Here is a 21,669-nt window from a genome sequence, read left to right on the forward strand (position 1 = left end):
CTGGGAGCTGGAAAAGAACCACCTCAGAACAATAGCCATTATGAACTTTTAAATGCTACAGCTTCAACTATTCCTAGCATCAGTATTGCTAGAATAAGTACAGAGTTTAAGACAAGAGCATTCTGTGTTTTCACCTTTTCTTTGTATCCTTGCTCAGCCTGATGCTTGGAACAGACCATGTGTACTTATTATTTTTGTTAATTAAGCTTATATTTTGAATGCTTTAAGTCTGATATCTGTAAACACACCAGGTCTAAAGAGTGGTAAAGGTGAGCCCTCCATCCCTTGCATGTGATAACTTGAAATTATGAATCACTTTCACATTTTCCAATACCCTCTACAGCCATACTTTATCATATATTCTATATATTCTATATATTCATATAGAATATATTCATATATACTATATATTCATGTTTAGTTTTAGAGCCTGATAGGGTTGCCAATAACATGGACAAAACATATCATGTCCCTTTAGTAGAAAAAATAAATGCAAGTTTGAAAGGAATTATATTTTGTTTGATTAAACAATTGAAATTACGAACCTATTTTGGTAAGTGGGGTTGAGTCCCCAAAGCCAGAATGTAAAAGATAAAAGACATTAAGATGTTTTATATTGTTGAGGTTAAAGCTTATCTTATTTCACTGTATGTTTTGAAATATTATATGTGCAGAAATTACCGCATAAAGCTATGAACATTATTTCTTATACGTAGTAAAAAACCAGCTAGAAATGAGTGCAGTTTTATATTATATTGCTGAAGCTAAAGCATACTTGTTTTGTCTTAAGTCTTCAAAATACTTTAGCAGATATAGAAAAGAGTGATTATAACTAAAAACTTTATTGATTGTAGCGGCTATATTTCAGAGACTTTGATAAGGTTAAAGTGAAATGAAAAGAATTATTTAACTGTAAGAAAATTTAATGTTTGATTTATAGAAATGATGGGCAATATTATATTTGGCAAAGTTAGTATAATAATACCTACTTGATTTCTTTATCATAATTTGTGAGAGAGGGAGACAAAAGGGTAACACAACACATTTTAAGTTATACTACCACATAATCCTCCCACGTTTAGTTTAGAGAACTCCAGATAGGGAGACTTTAAGAGTCACCCTACTTCCTTTATAGGATCTTCTGGAATTCTAACCCTGTGCGGTGCCAGGGTTGGTTATAGTTTGCAGTTGAGTTAATTGTAGTTTAAAATAGGACTATTTGCACAAGCATAGAACTGGAAAATATTAGAACCAAACTAAAAATCAAATATCTAATATGTCCCAAGGTTATAAATTTATCACATGGAATTGTAGAGGGCTGAACAACCCTATTAAAATTAGAAGAGTTACTAATCTTATGAATAAAGAACGCCCAAATATCCTATGTCTGCAGGAGACACATCAAAAAAGCAGTAGACCTTACATTTTGAAAACTAAATGGTTTGAACAACTCTATCAGGCCCCAGGAATGTCAAGTTCTAGAGGAGTTGCAATTTTGATCTCCAAAAACACTCCTTTTCACGTCCAACAAACTGAGATTGATAAAAGAGGAAGATACATCTTTATCAGCGGTAATCTGGACAGCTCACCTTTGACAATAGCATCCATATATGCACCTAACATTGATCAACAAATTTTTATTAAAGAAACAGAGAAACTACAAAATTTTTAAAAAGGAGGGGTGTTAATAGGGTCAGATTTAAATATGATAATAAACCCAAACATAGATAAAACCCATAAATTAAATAGGAAAGAAAAAGCCATTGTGTTTAAAAACTACAGGACTGGAGAAAATTTTACAAATGTTTAATGTGCATGATACATGGTGCCATTTTAATATGGGTAGTAGAGATTTTACATATTTTTCAGCTGTTCATGTAATTTACACCAGAATAGATTTTATTTTAGCATTTGCAATATGCTGACTCAAACCAGGCTAGTGGATATAGGGTCAAGAACACTCTCAGACCATGCGTGGGTGACCTGTCATTTTTCAAACATAGAAAACAATGGAAAAGGCCCGACATGGTCTATGAACAGGTGCTATTACATCAGACAACACTATGCAAGCAAATATATAAAGACATCCAGGAATATTTTACATTCAATGCCTTTAAGGTAGTTATGAGAGGAAAATTATTGTCAATGGCTTCCTCCTACAAAAAAAATAGACAAAGAATAATTACTGAATTGCAAGAAAAAATAAAATATTTGGAAAAACGACACATGAAATTTGGAGGGAAAAATTTATAAAAAATTATTAGCAGAATGAAAAAATTAGAACTAATGGAGACCTCATTGATACAAAAAAATTGTTATACTTGAAACAAAAATATATTACTAAGACATCTAAATCTATAAAACTGTTAAAATATAGGGTAAACCAAAAATCAACTTCACTACAAGTTCCAGCTCTATGTACTAACCAGGGAGACACTATCTCATCTTCAAAGGAAATCACTAAAGCATTTTATAACTATTATAAAAAATATATCAATCAGGGAACACAAATCCTAATTTTATTCAATATTTAAGTAACATCAAATTTGGCTCTAAATTAACAAAGGGGCATAGGGAATATATGGAAAAAATTATTGATGAGGAAGAAATAAAAGAAGCATTCGGAAAAATTAAGAAAAACAAATCGGTGGGAAGAGATGGGATACCAATAGAGTTTTATCACAAATTCCAATCCTTACTAGTACAACCACTTTTGCAGACTTGTAATTTTGTAATGTCTGATGGCAAAATGCCACAAACCTGGTCGGAAGCCAAAGTAATAGTTTTACTAAAACCTGGCAAAGATAAATATAAAGTCGAATCCTATCGTCCAATTTCTATTTTGAATCGTGACTTCAAAATATTTTTCTCCATTCTTGTTGCTAGATTAAATAAAATAATTTTTAATTATATCCACCCATATCAGGCAGGATTTATACCAGGAAGATCAATTATGGACAGTATATGGAAATCCCTTAACCTTATAAATTACAGTAAACAAAATAAAATCAGTTCTGCTATTTTAGCATTAGATGCTGAAAAAGCATTCGATAAGGTAGAGATACCTTATCTGAAAGAAGTATTAAAAATTATGAATTTTGGCCCCCAATTTAGGAGATCAATTGATACTATCTATAGAAACCCCTCAGCTCAAATTCAAATAAATAACTATAGATCAGAAAATCTTTATTTAACAAACGGAATGAGACAGGGGTGTCCCCTCTCCCCACTTTTGTTTGCGATTTCATTAGAACCATTAGCTTGGACAGTTAGACAGGACCCAAAAATCTCAGGAATTCAAATAAATACAGCTATATATAAATGAGGACTCTTCGCGGACGACAAAGTTACTTAGCTTACCACACCAAAAAAAGTTACAATTTTAAATGAAAAAAATAAATTTATTTCACGAAATTTCAGGTTTTACAATTAATTTCCATAAAACAGAGCTGTATGTTATTCATATTCCGGAGGAAGAAAAAATATATATTTCTGAACACTTTCAATATGTGAAGCACATATTGAAATGGCTTCTAGAAATGTCCTTTACTATCCTTTACTATCTCCCCATAAACATTCGTACCTTGGCCCTGCTCCTACACCTGACAGACACTGGCCTGTCTGGTGTGTGTGTGTGGGATTGTATTTAAAGGCATCGGGGAGGCTGGGCCAGCAGCAGTGCTAAGGCAATCCTTCTGAGCAAACCTCCCTGGTGGCTGTAAGCATCCCACCTCCTCTCCCACACCTGACAGGCAGCTGCCTGTCCAGTGTAGGAGGGGAAGTGGGGAGTATTAGAAGCCATGGTGGAGGTGGGGCTACACCTGACAGACAACCGCCTGTTAGGTGTAGGAGGTGGGGGGAGTGTGTTGGAAGCCACCCACCTCCTCTCCTACACCTGTCAGGCAGCTGCCTGTCCCGTGTAGGAGGGGGAGGGGTATTAGAAGCCACTGTGGAGGTGGGGGGAGTGTGTTGGAAGCCATCAGAGAGGCTGGGCCAGCATCTTTGCTTCACCTCACAGGTGGTTCTTGGCCACTCCTGATTTCCTCAACTGCCATTAGCTCTCTGCAGTCCCCTGTAATTATTGGGTGTTTTTTTTTTACCTCAGAACACTGAGCTCAGCAGCTCACCAATCAGAGAGCAGGGGTGCAGAGAGACAGCTGCCTGGTAGCCACATAGGAATCAATGGGGGGAGCACATTGTCCCCCTTTTGACCCACTTAGGGGTTGAATTTCCCTTCTTAGCAAGTACCTACGCCAGGGTGAGTGCTCTCCCCGAATTTGGTGTCTCTAGGTCCAGCGGTTTGGCCTCCTCGTTGATTTTACCGTCAGGGGACTTTCTTTTATATATATATAGATGTAAGGATGCAATCAACAATAGTTCTGAAGAAAAGAAGCTGCTTTTTTGTTTCCGCTGATGGCTACATGTGTTGCAACAGGCCTAATCTTAGAAATGACATTTCCTCCAGCATTGTAGAGGAGGGGGAATGCCTCTTCTGTGTAGGCACTATACTTTTCTCCCCTTTTCTTTGCAATAGCTACTGTAAGCAGACGTTGCAGTAGCTGCTAAGATGGCACACCCACAAAAAGGTCAACAATCCTGTGCAGTACTGAGGGGAAGCAAGCAGACTTGACACCCTTGCTAGCTGGTGTTGCTAGAGGAAGTATGCAGGTTGCTGGGTCAACAGTGTGCAGATGCATGGCAGCTACCAACTAGCTAGCAGTACCCAGGTGCACGGTGCACCTGCCAGGTGGTGGCTGAATAGAAGCCTTCAAGGCTTTGCCTCACGAGCCTGCCGGTATGTTGAGTCACGTCCCCGTCGTCGTACCCCCAGTAGGAGCAGTTATTTCCCGTGAACGACTTCACTATTTGCCAACTTTTTCTTTCTTAAGGAGCAGTTAATTCCATTAAAATGCTGCTGAATTAATGGAGAGGGCATTTTAAGCGATTAAAATTCAGACATGCCGAGAGAGCCACTGAGAAAACGTCCCCACGCTATTCAAACACGCTGGCTACGCCCAACGTCACGGGGGAGTCTGTCGCCATAGAAACCATCAAGCCGTCTGCGCCGCCAGACAAAGTCGATGAACAGAAAGACGAAAAGCATGATGTTCTTCAGTACGCAAGCGCCGTGAGAGTCACGCCCAGGTCTCTTTCGGCTCAGCCTCGTCTCGAGGATGACGTCAAAAAAGATAGTAGCTAACCAAATTCCGCCCCATTCACTTAGATGCGGAAGCAGAAGAACCAGATGACGCGAGACAGCAACGTTTCCGGGAAGCTTAACTTGCCGCATCTGATTGGTTGGGAGCCGAGGGACGGGACTGCACAGTTGTCTAGTAAAAAAAGATAATAGGAAGTGCTTAGGTCGACGTACCGCGCGTGCGTGGGTCGCCGCTTGCGCCGAGGAACGAGTAGGTTGGGCTGGGCTCTGCTACGCTGGAGGCGGAGCTGAGGGAGAAGAACGGAGATGGACGAGCTCCAGACTGCTGAGGAGGTATAACGGTTCCCGAGGGGGGCATTTCCCCTCTCCCCCAGCGCTGGCGGGTGGCTGGGGCGAGAAGGGGCAGCGGCCGTGTCCGACCCTTTGTTGTCAGCAGGCGTTGCTATGGGAGAGCGCCGCAGAGAGGAGAAGCCGGTCCCCGCCCCTTTCCCTTTGTTGCGCCGCGGGTCCCATAATGGGCGCTGACATTCATTCTTCTCCCGCAGTCTTGGGAGTCGCGGCTAGTGAGTCCCGTTGGCCATAACCAACTTCTCCAGTAGCGCTACTTCTTCCATAATACTACAGTGATATGTTAAAGAGATGCCACTGCTTGTTGCAATATGTTGCCGTACTGGGAAGTTACCAGTGCAAAATAATTTTCCCTGTGATAAACCCTGACCTGGATAACCTCAGAATAGCCCGATCTGGGGAGATGTCGGAAGCTAAGCACGGTCGGTCCTGGTCAGTATTTGGATGGGATGCCAGCAAGGAAGTCCAGGGTCTCTACACAGAGGCAGGCAATGGCAAACTACCTCTTGCCTTGGAAACCCTGTGGGGTCACCATAAGTTGGCTGCGACTTGATGGCAAAACAAGAACCCTGTAATAAGGGGAAATAGTAAGAATGGGAACATTGCTTTAAAGCATGGGTCCCCAACCTTTTTGAGCCTGTGGGTGCAACTACATAAATTGGCTGCCGCTCAAGGTGGAGCCAACTATGAAATGTTAGAGTGAAGTTATATATAACTTTTATAGTAACTTTTCAGCATTTCAGAAAGAAGCTTTGTTTAATAGGATGCTTTTTCATCCCCACAGCCAATCAGAAGCCCTACTGGGCAAAAGCCCCACCTGGCCCTGCCCACTTTCTCAAATCACTTGGTGGACACCAGGAAAGATGTTGGTGGGTGCTGTGATGCCCGTGGGCACCACATATGGGACCCCTGCTTTAAACTAGTGATTCATAGTAATAAGTGATTGTGCCCTGTAAGGGTAATAAAAACAGCCGTGCCACTCATCTCTAAAAAAGAAACTTCTGCATATCCAGATATGTAGGAAAAATATAATTAAATGACGACAACTGAAAGTGTTCCAGAAAGAATGGGGTTTGTTTATTCATTTTTCAGATTTTTACCCCGCCCTCCCAGACAAAGCTGTCTCAGGGCGGCTCACATAAAAACAGATAATTATATTAAAACATAGTTGTGGTTAAAACAAATATAAAATCATAATTAAGTGCTAGAGGTTCTTAATAATCATACAGCAGTAGCAGCCAGTGTAGAACGTTCTCCGCTCGCAGTCAGCTCTCAGTGTTTGTTGGATATCCCTGTAAGGTTTCACTGTCCTTTAAGGCTGTTGATGGCAGTTTTTAGGGTCCAGGGCCCTTTTAACCAACCGATAAACCACATTTATAAATGTGGGAGGGGGAAAGGGGGGGGAGATTGGATTGGTCCGATGCCTAGGGGTTTAGAGGGAGGATAATGGGGAAGGGGTTGTGAAAGGGAGCAGCAATGGTCTTTCTTGTGTTCCACAAGTGCATATATGTGACTGTCATCCCCATCCTATTTGAATTTGGATCTTTAATCTTTCTTTGGGGTTTGCTTCTACATAAGTGTTTAACAGTGCAATCTTAAGGAAAGTTCCAACCTTCTAAATCTATTGAAGTCAATTCTCTGTTTAAGATTCCACTGTAGATTTGCGGCTTTTACTGGGTACTGTTGTGATGAAAGGGCCTTGTACAGTACTGTGATCAGTAAAGCAGAAACAAGGTGTTAAGTTTTTAAAAACAGGTAATCGGATATCTGATTAATGTTTAGAACATTATAGCTTTCAGAAATAACTTTTTTGTCTGTTGTTCAGGGTGCAAGTAGTACATTTGATTGATATTTTATTTCTGATTTTTTTAAAGACTGCATTTATTGTGGATGAAGTTAGCAACATCATAAAAGAGGTAGGAAAATATTTCAGTTGCATATCACCAAGAATGTAATCTCACATGTAGCATTAAATCATCTGTACTTTCCTCGGCAGTAGTTCTTTAAAAAGACAAAAAATGTTGCTTCTAAACTGATCAGTTGTACGGAGTGCCCATTACACTGCATTGTAATTTTGAAACCACTTGTTATAGGAGTAACAGCTGTTAGTATAAGTATGTTACCAGTCTTCTAACAGATACTGCAATACTTAAAATATTTGTTATATATGAGTTCTCTAATGGAATTCTGTACGGATCTGTGCTATTGCCCTGGAAGCAGTGAGAGTTGCATGTTCTGTGAGAATATGCATGTTTATTCCTTATGTTTATACACCTTCCTCCAAGGAGCTGAGATAGACTTACCTAGATGGACGTGGTCTATCTTCCCAACACACACACACACACACACACAACTCTATGAGATAGGTTAGGCTAAGGAGGAGTCAGGGGCAGAGGTGAGGTTAGGAGCCCTAGCAGGAGTTTAGTGTCCAGCCCAAGGCCTCTTTAACTATAATACTATACACTGGTTCTCTCTCTCCAAAAAGGTCCAGGTTCAGCTAAGGCTACTGGGGAAGGGGGGGGGGAGAGCAGGAGGTCTGTGGTAGCATAGCTGCTTTGCATGCAGGATGGTGTAGGTTCAGTCCCCACCATCTCAAGGCAAAAGGATTAGGTGATGTGATGTCAGAGACTTCCACCTGAGACCTTGGAGAGAGCTGCTGCCACTCACAGTAGACAATACTGACCTTGATAGAGCCAGGGTTCGCGTGTACGGGGTTCTTAATTCAAAGTATAAAGCTGAAGAAAGTAAATGGCGCTCCAAGCTAATGGATTTTTAAATTATTATTTCAAGCCTTCACTCTGGGTTGAATCTGACTCCCCATTTCTTTCATTAAATTCCAGGTAAGGTTTGTGATGTGGCTTGAGATCAATGTGGTTAAGTGAGCTTAAGGCAACTGGATTCTAGTGAAGTGTTGCCAGGAATCTGGTATCTTGTTTACTGAACTTCTGTTGTGGCAACCTCTAGGACAGGGAGTGAAGGTTATAAGAACCTTAACTAGCAGGCACTGAATAGGATAAAGGACAAAATATAAAGTTAATTCCGTCAATGACGCAAAGTGAGTACACTGATAGCTTATTTGTGCTAAATGCCCTTTATGGTTACCATCTTAAAATGCTTACCAGGCTCTGGTATGTTTAGATCCTGTATTGTTTGTGCAGTTTGAATTTGTAGCGAAACCAAAATGGGCACTTGTGTTTGATAAGCAGCATCTTCATTTACCAGTCCACAGGTACGTATACACACGAAGCTGCCTTATGCTGAGGCTTTATCTGCAAAGTGTGGAATCCATTGCTGAGACCATAGGATAGGATGGGGTGGCCAGATGCATTTCCTTAGGTGGAGGTTAATTTGGGCGGTTTCATGTTGGGTCTTCATTTCCAAAGGTTTTTCCCCCACTGCTGTTGTGGCTTCAGAATTAAAGAACTCATGTGTCTTTCTGGTGATACAGTACATTGAACTTCACTGGCACAATTTTTATGAACCACAGAGGTGCTGCTCTGGCTCCTACTATTTAAATTTGCCAGGATAAATTTAAGACAGTGAAATTCCTAGGTAATTTTCTCCTTTCTGCTTGAATCTTTGAAGGGAGCGGAGGGAGAAACTATGGGGAGTGACATAACAGGTCAGGTGCATCTCAGATCAGTTGGAGAAAGCCTGTTCACTTTAATGTTGATTTTTAAAAGTGCTGGTGAGTAGGAGAGTGGATGAATAATACTGTTGGCTTCTTATTTGTAGGCTATAGAAGGCACAATAGGCGGCAATGCGTATTTGCACAGCAAAGTGAACCAGTGGACCACCAGTGTTGTAGAACAAATTCTAAGTCAGCTAACAAAGCTGGGGAAACCTTTTAAATATGTCGGTAAGTTAATATATTTCTGCATTGAGTGTTTTATTAATTTGATAGTAACAGTTTCAAATAAACAGAACATTCAAGTTCAAATGAAAAGTAGAAGAGGAGAGATGGGCAACAATTAATTACTTGTTTTATGTCATCTTCAAAGGACATGGAAGTGAAAGATTACCATAGCTATCTCTTTGAAGCTATAATAGATGTAACTGTGCAGCTCATGGAGTGGACACATACCCTTTCTAACAAGCAAATATGTCTTCTGTAATTTACAGTTACATGTGTCATTATGCAAAAGAATGGTGCTGGACTTCACACAGCAAGCTCTTGTTTCTGGGACAACTCTGCTGATGGTGTGTGACTTTTAATACTTTCTCAATTTCTTATTGAAATGTTTCACATGATATTTGCGCAAGCTAGCAAACATTCTCAGCAAAAATCCGATGTTAACAGATTCCTTTCAGTACTTATTGTAGGGGTAAGACATGCTTGTTAGTACAAGTAACGTCTTTCTTTATTACCCCGATAGTATCATAGGGGTTTCTGTGGAACAATTATAGCGTGCCTGAATATGGGGGCATTGCAGATCAGATAAGCATCTCAGCTGAGTGCCCTTCTGAAGGTGTCTACATAATACAAAATTACCCTGGACCCGAACTTAGTGACAGTGTTGCAACCAGGAGCCATCCTAATTTTGAATTTTCTTTCTTGTAGGAACCTGCACAGTGAGATGGGAGAACAAGACTATGTACTGTATTGTCAGTGCCTTTGGACTTGCAATATGATTGCCTTGGAATTCTTCAGCCTGTCTCATCCCTTCCATTTCATAGTTCACTGAAACTGTGAATTCACTGAACAACTTTGTGTTTAAAGAACTTTTCCTTCCTGTGAGAGAATGGGAGAGCAAGTTTTATGTGGTTACACAAACACATCATTCCTTACCCATTATCGATGCACTCTTTGTCTTAACTCTTTAAGGACTCTTTCTCAAGGTGCTGAAACCTGAAACCTGCTGCAGTTCTTCAGCTTTACTCCACCTAGTTTGAAGATTTAACTTTTCACAGTTTTTGTTATTAAATTATTGAAGTTCTGAACATGTGCCTGTACAGTCATTTTGAAAGGGAACAAATTCAAGAAGTGGGGCTTAACATTAAGTGCCTTAATAGCTTGGTCCTAATAGACTAATTCTCAGGTGGTGTTCTTGGCATAGAAACGATTTAGAATGTGAAGCTTCACGTGAAGTCTTCATACATAAAGCAGCCATGTAAGTAGCTGACAGTATCCACTTACTGGGACTGATAGTGGTTTTTGTAGATAAGCCACTCTTTCCATGTAAAAAAGCTAGGGTTTGGGTAGGGGTTCGTGTATTAGAAGGTTCCTGGGTAGTAGTGCTGATTGCTGACTGTAGTAGATAATGAGGTTAGGTTACGGTATGAAATAGCTTTCGGGGAGAAAATTTCCGGCTATAATTACTTATAACTAATTTGTCTGAAGCATTTTGTGTTGATGGTCTTTAGGTCTTTTTCACAAGGCTCTTGGGAGCCCTGTTGTATATTAGGTATGGTATCGGTATCCTGGCATTTTTCTTAAAAATAAGAAACGGCCTTACCCCCAAAGTTCTTCAAGTTAGGGTTGCCAGGTCTGTGCTTCTCAATAATTCTGATGCCATTCCATGCCTTGAACAGAATTCAGAGAACGGGGGCATTTTATTTCTACTTGAGTTATTGTATCAAATACACAATATTCATTGCTGCTTACATAGGGTTGCTAGGTCCCCCCTGGCCACCAGTAGGGGGTAGGACTGCCAGATCCAGGTTGGGAAAGTCCTAGAGATGTGAGGATGGAAACTGGGGAGTATTGGGTCCTCAGTGGGGTACAATGCCATCAAGACTGCCCTTCAAACTATCCATTTCCTGCCGAGGAATTGATATCTATAGTTGGGATGAGCTGTAATTTCAGGGGATCCCAAGTCCCACCTGGAGGCTAGCACCCCTACTTCAAGTACATACATTCAAGGGCTTCTGTGTGCCTAGGATCAGCCTGTGTGTTAAATTCTGTAGTGCTACACACTGTGTTCTGAAGTTGCATTTTCCCCTCAAGGGACTAAGGTCCCAGTAGGCAGCAGAACACTGTAATTTCTAGCACACTGTTGGAAGGCACATGATTGCAACTTTGAAGCTTTTGAATTCTGTAACGAGAGGAAGGGTGATATAAAGTTTTCCAAGAACCTACTGTATCAGATGGCCCTCAAGCAACATTCTAGGGCATCATTAAGTCTGTGCCAATAGTCTTTGCCAGTCCTTTGACGGAGATGCTAGGGAAAGGGACAGCACCTAGGCCTCGTGTTCTCTTGGCTTTCTAATTGAAAATGACTTCTAATAGGAACATTTTAGCAATGCTATATTTTAATGTTAAATAAGTTTTCTGTTAAGAATGATAGGTATGGCACATCCTACAATGGCTAGGCATGTGGATCATAAGATGATTTGGCACTGAGCAACAGCTTCAGGCAGCACATAATTGTTCTATAACAGACCTATATGGTATATATGATATAAGACTGGCCTAGGCTACCTTTTGCATCTTATATTGCCCTCTACTGGAGACAAGCTAAAACTCTTCTTATAGGAGGTACTAAAACAAGATTACTTGACTAGAGCAGTGTTTCCCAACCTGTGGGTCGGGACCCAAAAGTAGGTCTTGAAGTCTCTGGAAGTGGATTGTAGGTCCTCCTTCCCTAACGGCCACTTTGCCCTTTCCATTGCTCTCTCGTATTTTGGAAACCAAGATCTGACCCTGGAAACAGTATCTTCCATTTCATATATTGGTATTTTTTTCTTCACTGCATATACATGTTGATCAAGCAGAACATGAGTTTTGTAGAATCTTACGGGCAATTGGAGTAATGGAGAAGGAGAGGGTGGTCAAAGGGTGGCATGTAACCTCCATATGTAGAGCTTACGTATGTCAGAATGCCACTTGCCTGGGGTTCATACTGGGGGCAGCTGTGCCCTTTGTGCGATGTTTGTTGGTTTCTCAGAAACATCTGGTTAGCCACTGTAAAAATTGAATGCTAAACTAGATGGGTGCTGAGGTCATAGTTTACCTAGGGTGCAAAAAAAACCTTGGGTCAGCTTTGGATGGGTCACCATACCAAGAAAATTTGGACTGGGAACTGCTGGACTAGAGTTCCAAGACAGCGAGCAATGAACCAGACAAATGCTTACTATGAAAGGTTCCTAAGGTTATTGAGAAAGCAATCCCACCCCCATCCTCAAAAGGGCAGCATCCCATAGCCACTTTAGAAACTATGGAATGAAAAAATCCCACTAGCTGTGTGCAAGCCATTAAGTGCATAGACATGAAGCCCAGCCTTTGTTTAGATGACATTCAATAATTTTCTTCGAAGGCTTACTTTTGGAACCTGCTACCCCCTCCCAGCTTCCCACATCTGCACCTGAGTTCCAACCTTTCCACGTTCTGTTTCAGACTTAAATCAGCAACTTAAATCTACAAGAACAAAAGGCCAATTTAAAGTAATGATTTAAATCACAAGTTTTCATTATCTTGATGCTTAAGTAAAAGTGCATACTGATCAGTTGTTGTTTTAAAAAGTCATTTCAAACTTTGTATATAGAACAGTGGTGGCGAACCTATGGCACGGGTGCCAGAGGTGGCACTCAGAGCCCTCTCTGTGGGCATGGGTGACATTGCCCCAGCAAGGCCCAGGCTATCATTAAAGTGTCGAATCCTCTGCCAAATAATTTTTAAGTAGATGAAAGCATTTGGGATTGCTTTCCTTGCTTTGTTTGGATCATCTTATGTTAATGTACGAGTTTTTTTTTTCTAAAGTACAACCTTGGTATTCAGGTTAAATTGCCGTGTTGGCACTTTGTGATAAATAAGTGGGTTTTGGGTCGCAGTTTGGACACTCGGTCTCTAAAAGGTTCGCCATTACTGATATAGAACCTCAGGGGGTATACCATAACTTCCTTAAATATTTAACTTTGTATTGTCAAAAATATGCAACATTGCTAATTCACTGACCATTTATTTTGTTGACCATTTATTGCTTATTACTCCAAATATTACTCTCTTACAAGCTGCAGTCATGGAATTTCATAGACAGGCACTTGTTAGAAACAAGGCTAAAAGATGGTGCTTCTTTCTAGTATTCCTTTGTTTTAGTGCCACTTTTCCTTTGCTATTGAGCTTCCCTGCCCTAATACACCACAACCAGAAGCAAAGGTTGGGTTACTAGTGAAAGCAACATCTGTGATTACTTGCCAGTCATGAGCCCCAGTATCAAGCCATGATATAAGTACTGTGCTGTATGGCAACAGTTAATGTTTTACTAGCAAAATAAACCTTTTCTTAAATTCATAATAGGTTTAAAAGTTCACTTTTAAGAGATTATTATTGCATTAAATTCAGATTTCATTTTAAACCAATTTTTTAAAAATCCAATTTTCTTAAAAATTCAATTTATTGCTATTTAAAAATATTACTATCCAGTGTGCTCTGGATCCACAGACGTACATCCCTTGGACTACTACTACTCATGCTCAGACATCACTGAAGAAAACTAGAAAAATAATTGCTGTCTACTAAAAGTTTAATCTCTTCAAAGACCAATTATTAAAATCATTTCTCCACCTACTTCCATTTTTTAATCCTCAGAACCAGAAGCAAAATATAAAATAAAACAAAAAAGATCCATTGGCTGCTAACTATTGAGTTTGCCATTAACAATGTCATTTTTCCTCAGAAAATGCACAATCCCAGCAAAACTACTCTAAAATGCCTTTTACAAATGTTTGTCATCTGATCTGATAAACATCTCCATCTATGGATAGTGGATTAACATATATCTAATTATGAAACAGACCCCAGAGTGTGGATCAAAAAATTCACATGATGTGGCCAGGGACAGACAAGGATGATTTTTGTACAAAACCGAGGAAAGCTCCAGGTTCGAAGAAAAAGCTGAAATCTAAAAATATTACAATAGGGGAGGTAAAACCTCCAACATAATAGCAGCAACATTTGTAGCTTTAAAAGATGACCATCCACTGAGAGCTCATGACACTCTGTTCCAAGAGTTTGGTGGCCATTCTAGGCAACAACAACATTGTCAATATTGTCAAGTTGGATAAACAGGTGGCAGCAGTGGCCAGGGGTACATTTCAGCAGCTTTGGCTGATGATGCAAGTACAGCCCTTCCTGGGCAGGAAAAATCTTGCCATTTTGGTACATCCCCTGATAACATCTAGATTACATTACCACCCTTGATGGCTGTCCAGAACTTACAGTTGGTACAGTGCTGTGGCCAGAATATTGACTGGTATGGGTCATATGGCCCATATCACTCCAATCTTGTTCCATCTACACTGGCTCACAATTTGCCTCAGGACTCAATTCAAGGTGCTGGTATGAACTTTTAAAGCCCTGTATGGCCTTGAACCAACATATCTGAAGAACCATATTCTCCCATATGAACCTACCCATCCACTCTGGTCATCTTCAGAGGCCCTGCTTTGGGTGCTCCCACTATCTCAGGCTAGACTAGTGGCAACCAGAGAAAAGGTCCATCATCATGGTGCCAAAACTTTGGAAATCCCTCCCCGGGGAGATTTGTCTGTCATACGCTATCACTGTCTTCTGTCTTTTGTTATGTTTGGTGTACCCCCAATAATAGTTATTGTTTTTCATCACTGGTTGTGTTGTGTGTCTGTATGTCTTTACTGAAATGTTTTGATCGCTGCCTTGAGGACCCTATTTGGGTGGAAATGCAACATAGAAATGTTTAAAATAAAGTCTGGGTTTCTGTCAGCCAACAGTATTGAGGTGGGGGGGGGAATGGAGACTGAAAAAGGTAAAAGATGAAAGGGAAGGAACCAGGAAAAGGAGAGAACAGAAGGGAAGAGATTGCCGGGGGGAGGTAAAGCTGATGACTGGGGGCCTAGACAGAGGCAGGTTGGTTGATGCAAGTGAGACAGAAATGGAAAGAGGAGAGGCTACTGGGGCTGCCAGGGAAGGAAGGGGAGACATGTCCCCTAGAAGTCCTCCACTAGTGAATATATGAAGTAGCCCTACACTAAGCCAGATCACTGATCTGTCTGCTCAGTATTCTGGACTCCCAACGGAGGCCTTCATTTGGCCCTGCTCCCCAAGATCTATTCAGCTGGAGATGTGCTTTATCAGTCTACTATGGCCCTTTTCAGAATCACACAGGAAATATTACGAAACAGATTTTTTTGTGTGTGCTTTTATTAATTCATATCGAGTGCTGATATATTTAACACTACTGTCAGAGCCGTTTTACCTCTATTATGTACCACCAGAGTAATTTACATATCCAGACGCAAAACATTTAAAGAACGGTCGTGTTTATTATCATCTGCAAGAATGAACACAATTTATGTAGGTACAGTATAAAACTTTATTATGAACATATTGAACACAATGATTTTATTATGCACATGGCCTCCTAAGCACTTACGGCCCCCAATATTTTCTTCAAGTAGACATTAATTTTGCTCTTAGATTCCAGCCCAGGGAAAGTTATTTCCAGTGTTCTTGGCAAATCATTATTACAAAACAGCAACTCCCCCAAGCACGTAGAAGACACATCAAGATACACCATGCATATCTCCCCCGCAAAAGCAAAGTTGTATTTACAGCTTCTCGTTAACATGAAGATAATACTTCGCACATCCTCTCGCCATGGTTTGGTATAAAATTTCTCTAGAGGTTTACTTCATTTTACATTTATTTACAAAAGTTGAATTCAGTTGTACAGTGGTTTAAAGAGTTTTTTTATATAAATTACTGGCACAATTGGAACATATGACTAAAAAATGCAATAGACAGGACTACATGTTTTCAATGCAACAATTGCCTTTTGGCTCCATCACCAGTCAAGAAGATTCTCACTGTAAAGCTGCAGTCCTTTGTATATTTTAAAAGCATGACACACTGAGTTTACTGAGAACCCAAGTAAAGATGCACAGGACCATGCTGGCAAGTCTCTTGCTAAACACCCTTCCTTTTCTTTCAAATTATTTTGGCATAAACAGATTTTCTGTTCCCTCCCTAGCACTTCGTTCTACTGTAGAGGTCCCCAACCACTGCAAGCCAGCGAGCACCTTTGGAAGTCTGACACAGAGTGGTGGGCGCAAACACAATATGGCTGCCACAGGAGGAACGTGCCAAACCACAAAATGTCAGGAAGTGACTTTAGGCATAACTCTTGACAGTAACTCCTCCACATTTCAGGTGGAAGCTCTGCTTAACGGGACATTTTAAAATGAACCTATTATTTAAAAATATTTCCTTGCATACACGGACATTTTAAAATGAACCTATTTAAAAATATTTTATTGCATAACACAGCATTCCTTCAGGCACACAGTGAAGAACCTTCTGTTTTGGTGGCATCTGCCGCTGAAACATTTTTAAAAAATCTGTGCAACCAATCAGATCTCCCAATAGTCAATCAGAAGCCCAGCTGGACAGAAGTTCCACCTGGCACCACCCATTTTCTAAAAACACTTGGTCAGTTTCTGGAAATGTGTCAGTGGGCACCACACGGGGAACCCCTGCTTTACTGGCTTGGGTTTACAGTTCATCCAAAATTACTTACTCTTGTACATTTCAACAGTGCTGATATTTTCCCAAGAGTTTTTCAATATTCTCTGCAAAAGTTTACTTATCCCCACCCTCAATGATGACAGCCAGATTTAATTGGAAGTATAACATTCTGTCATAACCTTTAAATTGTGATTCTTGATTGGGTGGGATCACTCACATGACTAATCCATGATGGAATAAAATGCAGCCAACAGCAAGGAAAAACAGCAGCCGAGGAAAACAAGAATGCTGAGCAGGATTTGTTAAAAAGAAAAGATTAATATTAACAACGGTAATTAATTGGGAGAGGAACCCGCCCATATGCTAGTTTCTATTCAAACATTTAAAGTGGAGAGTATTCAGTGCAGCCCTAGTTATGCTGCTTTTTCAGACTTACTGGCACTGGAAGTTGTCTTGTTTCAGCACAAGACTTCATTGGCAGCTGCAGGGCTTCAGATATGGCTTCAGCTACAGTAACAAATTTAAATTTGTGGTACTATCACATGTGGTAAGGGTGAAAACAAGGGCCAGCAAGGAGTGGATGCCAACGAAAAGCACTCTGGAACAAGCTTATACACTTAGGGGTGTAATGCCTCTATGCTCACACAGAGGTATTTTTATACCAACAGTGCATTAGCAAGCCTTTTTACAGATTCCACAAAAGGCATCTCTTCAAGCAAAACATGTCTACACAGGAAGAGCAGCTTATATCTAAAGGAAAAAGTCCTAACATTGCACACTTCTCCTAGGCCGTGTCACACCCTTCAACTGTAGAAACTGTCTTATTATTTTACTTTATGGAGCAGCCTCGTTGTACTTCACCCCGAAACCTAACTCAAAACAGATTCAGCTTCCACAGTTGCTAAAAACATCAAAACACCTTAACAAAAGGCACTTACATTACCAACACCTCAGCTGGCTGTGGGAAATATGCAGCCACACAAGTCAATCTCCTCCTTAGATACTCCTTTGGCTAAAACAGTGAAATTACACGGACACCACATCTCAGCTCCCAACTACTGTGTGTGGCCCAGATAAAGGAATGATGTTAAACTGGTTTAATCAGAGAACCTCTCTACTACCTCCCATTCTGCAACTGCTAGTTTTACACTAAGTTTTCTGTGTTGCTTTGTGACATTTTAAACAATTCATAGCTTTTCCTATGAAGAAAGGCAGTCATACACATGGAGTCTACCAAAGGCATTTTTAAAAAGTACAAATTGGTCCTCTCTGTGTCAGGAATAACTAAACAAAAAGAGAGAATGTGCAGGACCACACACCATCTTAGTTTCTCATTTTTACCTTTCACTAATGAATGAACAGCTGTTTAAAGTGATCAATCCTAGAAATGCAGCTGGGGAAGGAGGCAAAAAATGTTTCTACCTTTCTCCAGCCTCCCGTGCCCTCCCCCAAAAAGCTGCTGCTGAAAGTCAGAGAAACTTCATGAAAAGTGCAGGATACCACATGAAAACTGCTGTAGGTAAGAGAAGTAATCCCATTCGCTACTATGAATGGAGTAAGCACTCACACATGTGCAGGTGGGGATGTCTGCCAAATTCCCCTATGCATTGTAGCCTGACTCACTACTGTTCTGTAGGTTCCCCCAGGCTTCAGGAGAGCTTTTTCAAAGGGCACAGGAGGGCTGGAGACAGATGAGAAGCAAAAAACCCAGCATGTCTGCTAGCTCAGCGCCCATACGTTTGGATTCAACTCCAAGATTTTACAAGCTAAATTGCAGATAAGCCTTTTTGCAATTCATGAAACCCTACAAGTTAGCAGTGCAATCTAGCCAGATTTCAATGGGATAGATCTTAACAGGCACCCCTTTGAATTAATGTGACTTTAAAGTGCTCGGCACTGGCAGAACTGTGCCCTAGTTACTTAATGTAAATCAAACCATCGTAAAACCTTTCAGTTAACAATGATAAGCTTCAAATATAAGCAGAAGTACTTTGCTGCTTGTGAAGTGCCAAGAAACAGGAAAATGGGAAAAACTAGGTTCTGCATTTGGATCCTTTAGGGAACAATCCTAAGCAGGCCTACTCAGAAGCAAGCTCCATGTTATTCAGTAGGGCTCATTCCCAGGAAAGTATTCTTAGGACTGAAACCTTGAACTGTTCCAACTGAGTAGGTTTGTAGGTAGAAGACAAATGTTATGACTGGATCCCAAAAAGTATTACCAACTCAAATTCCAATTTACCTTAGGGACACACTACAAAAAAAACCACCTCATTCCTTTATTTCCTTTTAAATTAAGGGGAAACATAACTTGGGGTTATATTAAATATTAAAAAGGCAGAAGAACAAAAAACAATAATTTAAGAGAATGCAAATATATCAAAAGATTCACTTTTCCTAGATAGAGTTTTCTAACATATGCAAATAAGGAAAACACACATACATACATACTTCTGGTTTGTTTTACGACATCCATTCCATTCTAAATCTCTTCTATGGCCTTATTCAGATAATAACTATGAACAAACCTCACGGCCACTCCCTTACCATCATGCCAGCGAGTGCAACTGAAGATTTCTCTCACTTTGCAAGTCTTCAGTCTAACTTAAATTCATCATGAAATTCAAATTCACAAACCTGGGCACTGGAGTTTGTGTCTTCGCTGCAAACCAGAATTCTAAACCACAGTTTAGAAATCCCAGTTTGTGGGGAAGGCAAAAGTTCCAATGTCCAGGTGCTCACATTCAGACATTACAACAAACTGGAGTTACATAGAAGTCTTCTGCTGTGTTCCATACACAAGCGGAAGGAGGCAGCACGTAAATACAACCATTAATCAAATTCAACGGAGGCTTGTTCATGATGTCTGAATGCAGCCCATGTCTTTCACAGTGCTAAGTATATATAAGCACTTTACTCTGCTAACGGTCACAAAACAAAGACATTCCAAATGGTATATCAGAAATTTCACTTTTAGCAAAAGTGAATTGTTTTATCTGCTCATTTTCTTATACAGAAAGTTTATATGAAAAATACTACACTCTTATAACGTTAATATCTACATAGATACTGACTTGCACAACTAACCCTTCATAGTATTAGAAGTCCTGTGATGCTATCCCATCAGGTCATTGCTGATGTCGGGAACCCAAAATACTACACCCAGTGTTCCAAAGTATGCACTGGACACCTTTACCACTGTAGCCACTCACATCCACAACAAATATGCAATGTAGCCTGGGAAAACTAGCAAAAACAACCAACAACTACCAAAAAAAACACCCCACCATGCATGCACAGAAGTGTTTTACACTCTGGCAAGAGCCTCTTTGTATCCCAACCTATGATTTGAACGTTATTGCTCTATTAGCACAAGGTTGGCCAAGCAAAAGGGGGGGGAAATACAGTAATTCAAGTGTAGCTAGTGGAAACACAGTGAACTTTCGCACTGAGTTCAAACAGGCAGCATACTGGTCAATGTCATGTTGCTCTGGAGAGTAATAGTATGTAGCTTTCCTGCAAGGGGGACTTTATTACAGATAGAAACAAGAGCCTGTGAAAGCACGTAAAAATACTGACAAATTCTGGGCTTGGGTAAACTTCCATATGAAGTTAATTCACATTAATTCACAGAACCTTTGGAACCCACGGGGGAGTATGAAGAGAACTCTCGAACGGCAGTTGGCAACATCATTTTGGTAAGCTTCCAGTGCAGCCAAGCCACTGTGGGTGAATCTGAAGATGAGCCAGGAGAGATGTTAGTTCCAGATGCACACAGGATGGCCAAGATCATACCTTTCATGGGACCAACAGTGGGCCACGTTACATCATGGCAGCAACATCATGCCATTGCTGTACTGTGTACAGTGGCTAACTCCTAGCACGTGTATCCAGTGGAGTAACACTTGACCAGTTACCAGCCTGAGACTCCATGCAAAGACTACTTCACCGTACCATCATATGATACAGGATGTTGACTAGACCTGTACTGGCAGGGTTGGAAGCAGGAAAAGTTCCAAGAATGACTGCAGAGCTTTGCAGACTCCTAGGAAAGCTCTGCTCTACCCCTGCAAACATTCAGTTCATCTAACAAAATGCATCAACCATCAATTTAGATCCTGGCCAATTCACTATAAGCTGGGCCAGTGATCCATCAGTGGAACACACTGAGAGATGCATATTGTCCCCTTCTCTCCCAACAGTTCTTTCCCACCTGAAAGCTGATTCCTAGGGTTGCAAGACCTGTGTGGAATCATAACTATGTGGGTCAGTGGGCTGTGCTGAAGAGGGGGAAGGAGATGAGATCACTCCTCCTACCTCTTCTGTCAATAGAGGTGCACTGACTGAAAAGGGAAGAACGAGGACAAGGTGTCTTCCTCCCTTCCTCCTCCTTAGCACAGTCCACACTCCACCCCACATGGATATTCATCTACGCAGATCCCACAATCCAAGGAATCAATTTTCCTGAGGTCCAAAAGAACTGCTCAGGTGAAGGAAACAAGGGAAAGCACCTTCCATTGACAGATCTCTGGATCCAATTCACAGTTAACGGGGCAGAATACAAATTGGGGGTTGATGCATTTTCCCAAAGGTGGAAAGGACAAGAAAGACCCACAATTGCCGGCTCCAGCTGTGTCAGAATGACCTACCCAGATATATGTCCACAGCCCACTCATGCACGGGGCTATGAGTTCATGGTGTGTTATAGTGTGTGTTTGTGTCTATC

The 21,669-nt window shown here is 40.8% G+C and overlaps 1 protein-coding gene across 1 annotated transcript; it reads left to right on the forward strand.

Annotated features, from left to right (window-relative positions):
• Positions 1-5,379: 5,379 nt before the first annotated feature.
• DYNLT1 (dynein, light chain, Tctex-type 1) lies at positions 5,380-10,385 on the forward strand. The gene is made up of 5 exons (XM_015406791.1): positions 5,380-5,491; positions 7,381-7,422; positions 9,242-9,365; positions 9,629-9,706; positions 10,068-10,385. Exons 1-5 carry the CDS (start codon positions 5,465-5,467, stop codon positions 10,136-10,138), a joined length of 342 nt encoding a protein of 113 aa, XP_015262277.1. The 5' UTR covers positions 5,380-5,464; the 3' UTR covers positions 10,139-10,385.
• Positions 10,386-21,669: the final 11,284 nt, after the last annotated feature.

The sequence above is a fragment of the Gekko japonicus genome, unplaced genomic scaffold (assembly GCF_001447785.1).
Source record: "Gekko japonicus isolate JY-2015 unplaced genomic scaffold, Gekko_japonicus_V1.1 scaffold655, whole genome shotgun sequence".
Classification (NCBI taxonomy): Eukaryota; Metazoa; Chordata; class Lepidosauria; order Squamata; family Gekkonidae; genus Gekko; species Gekko japonicus.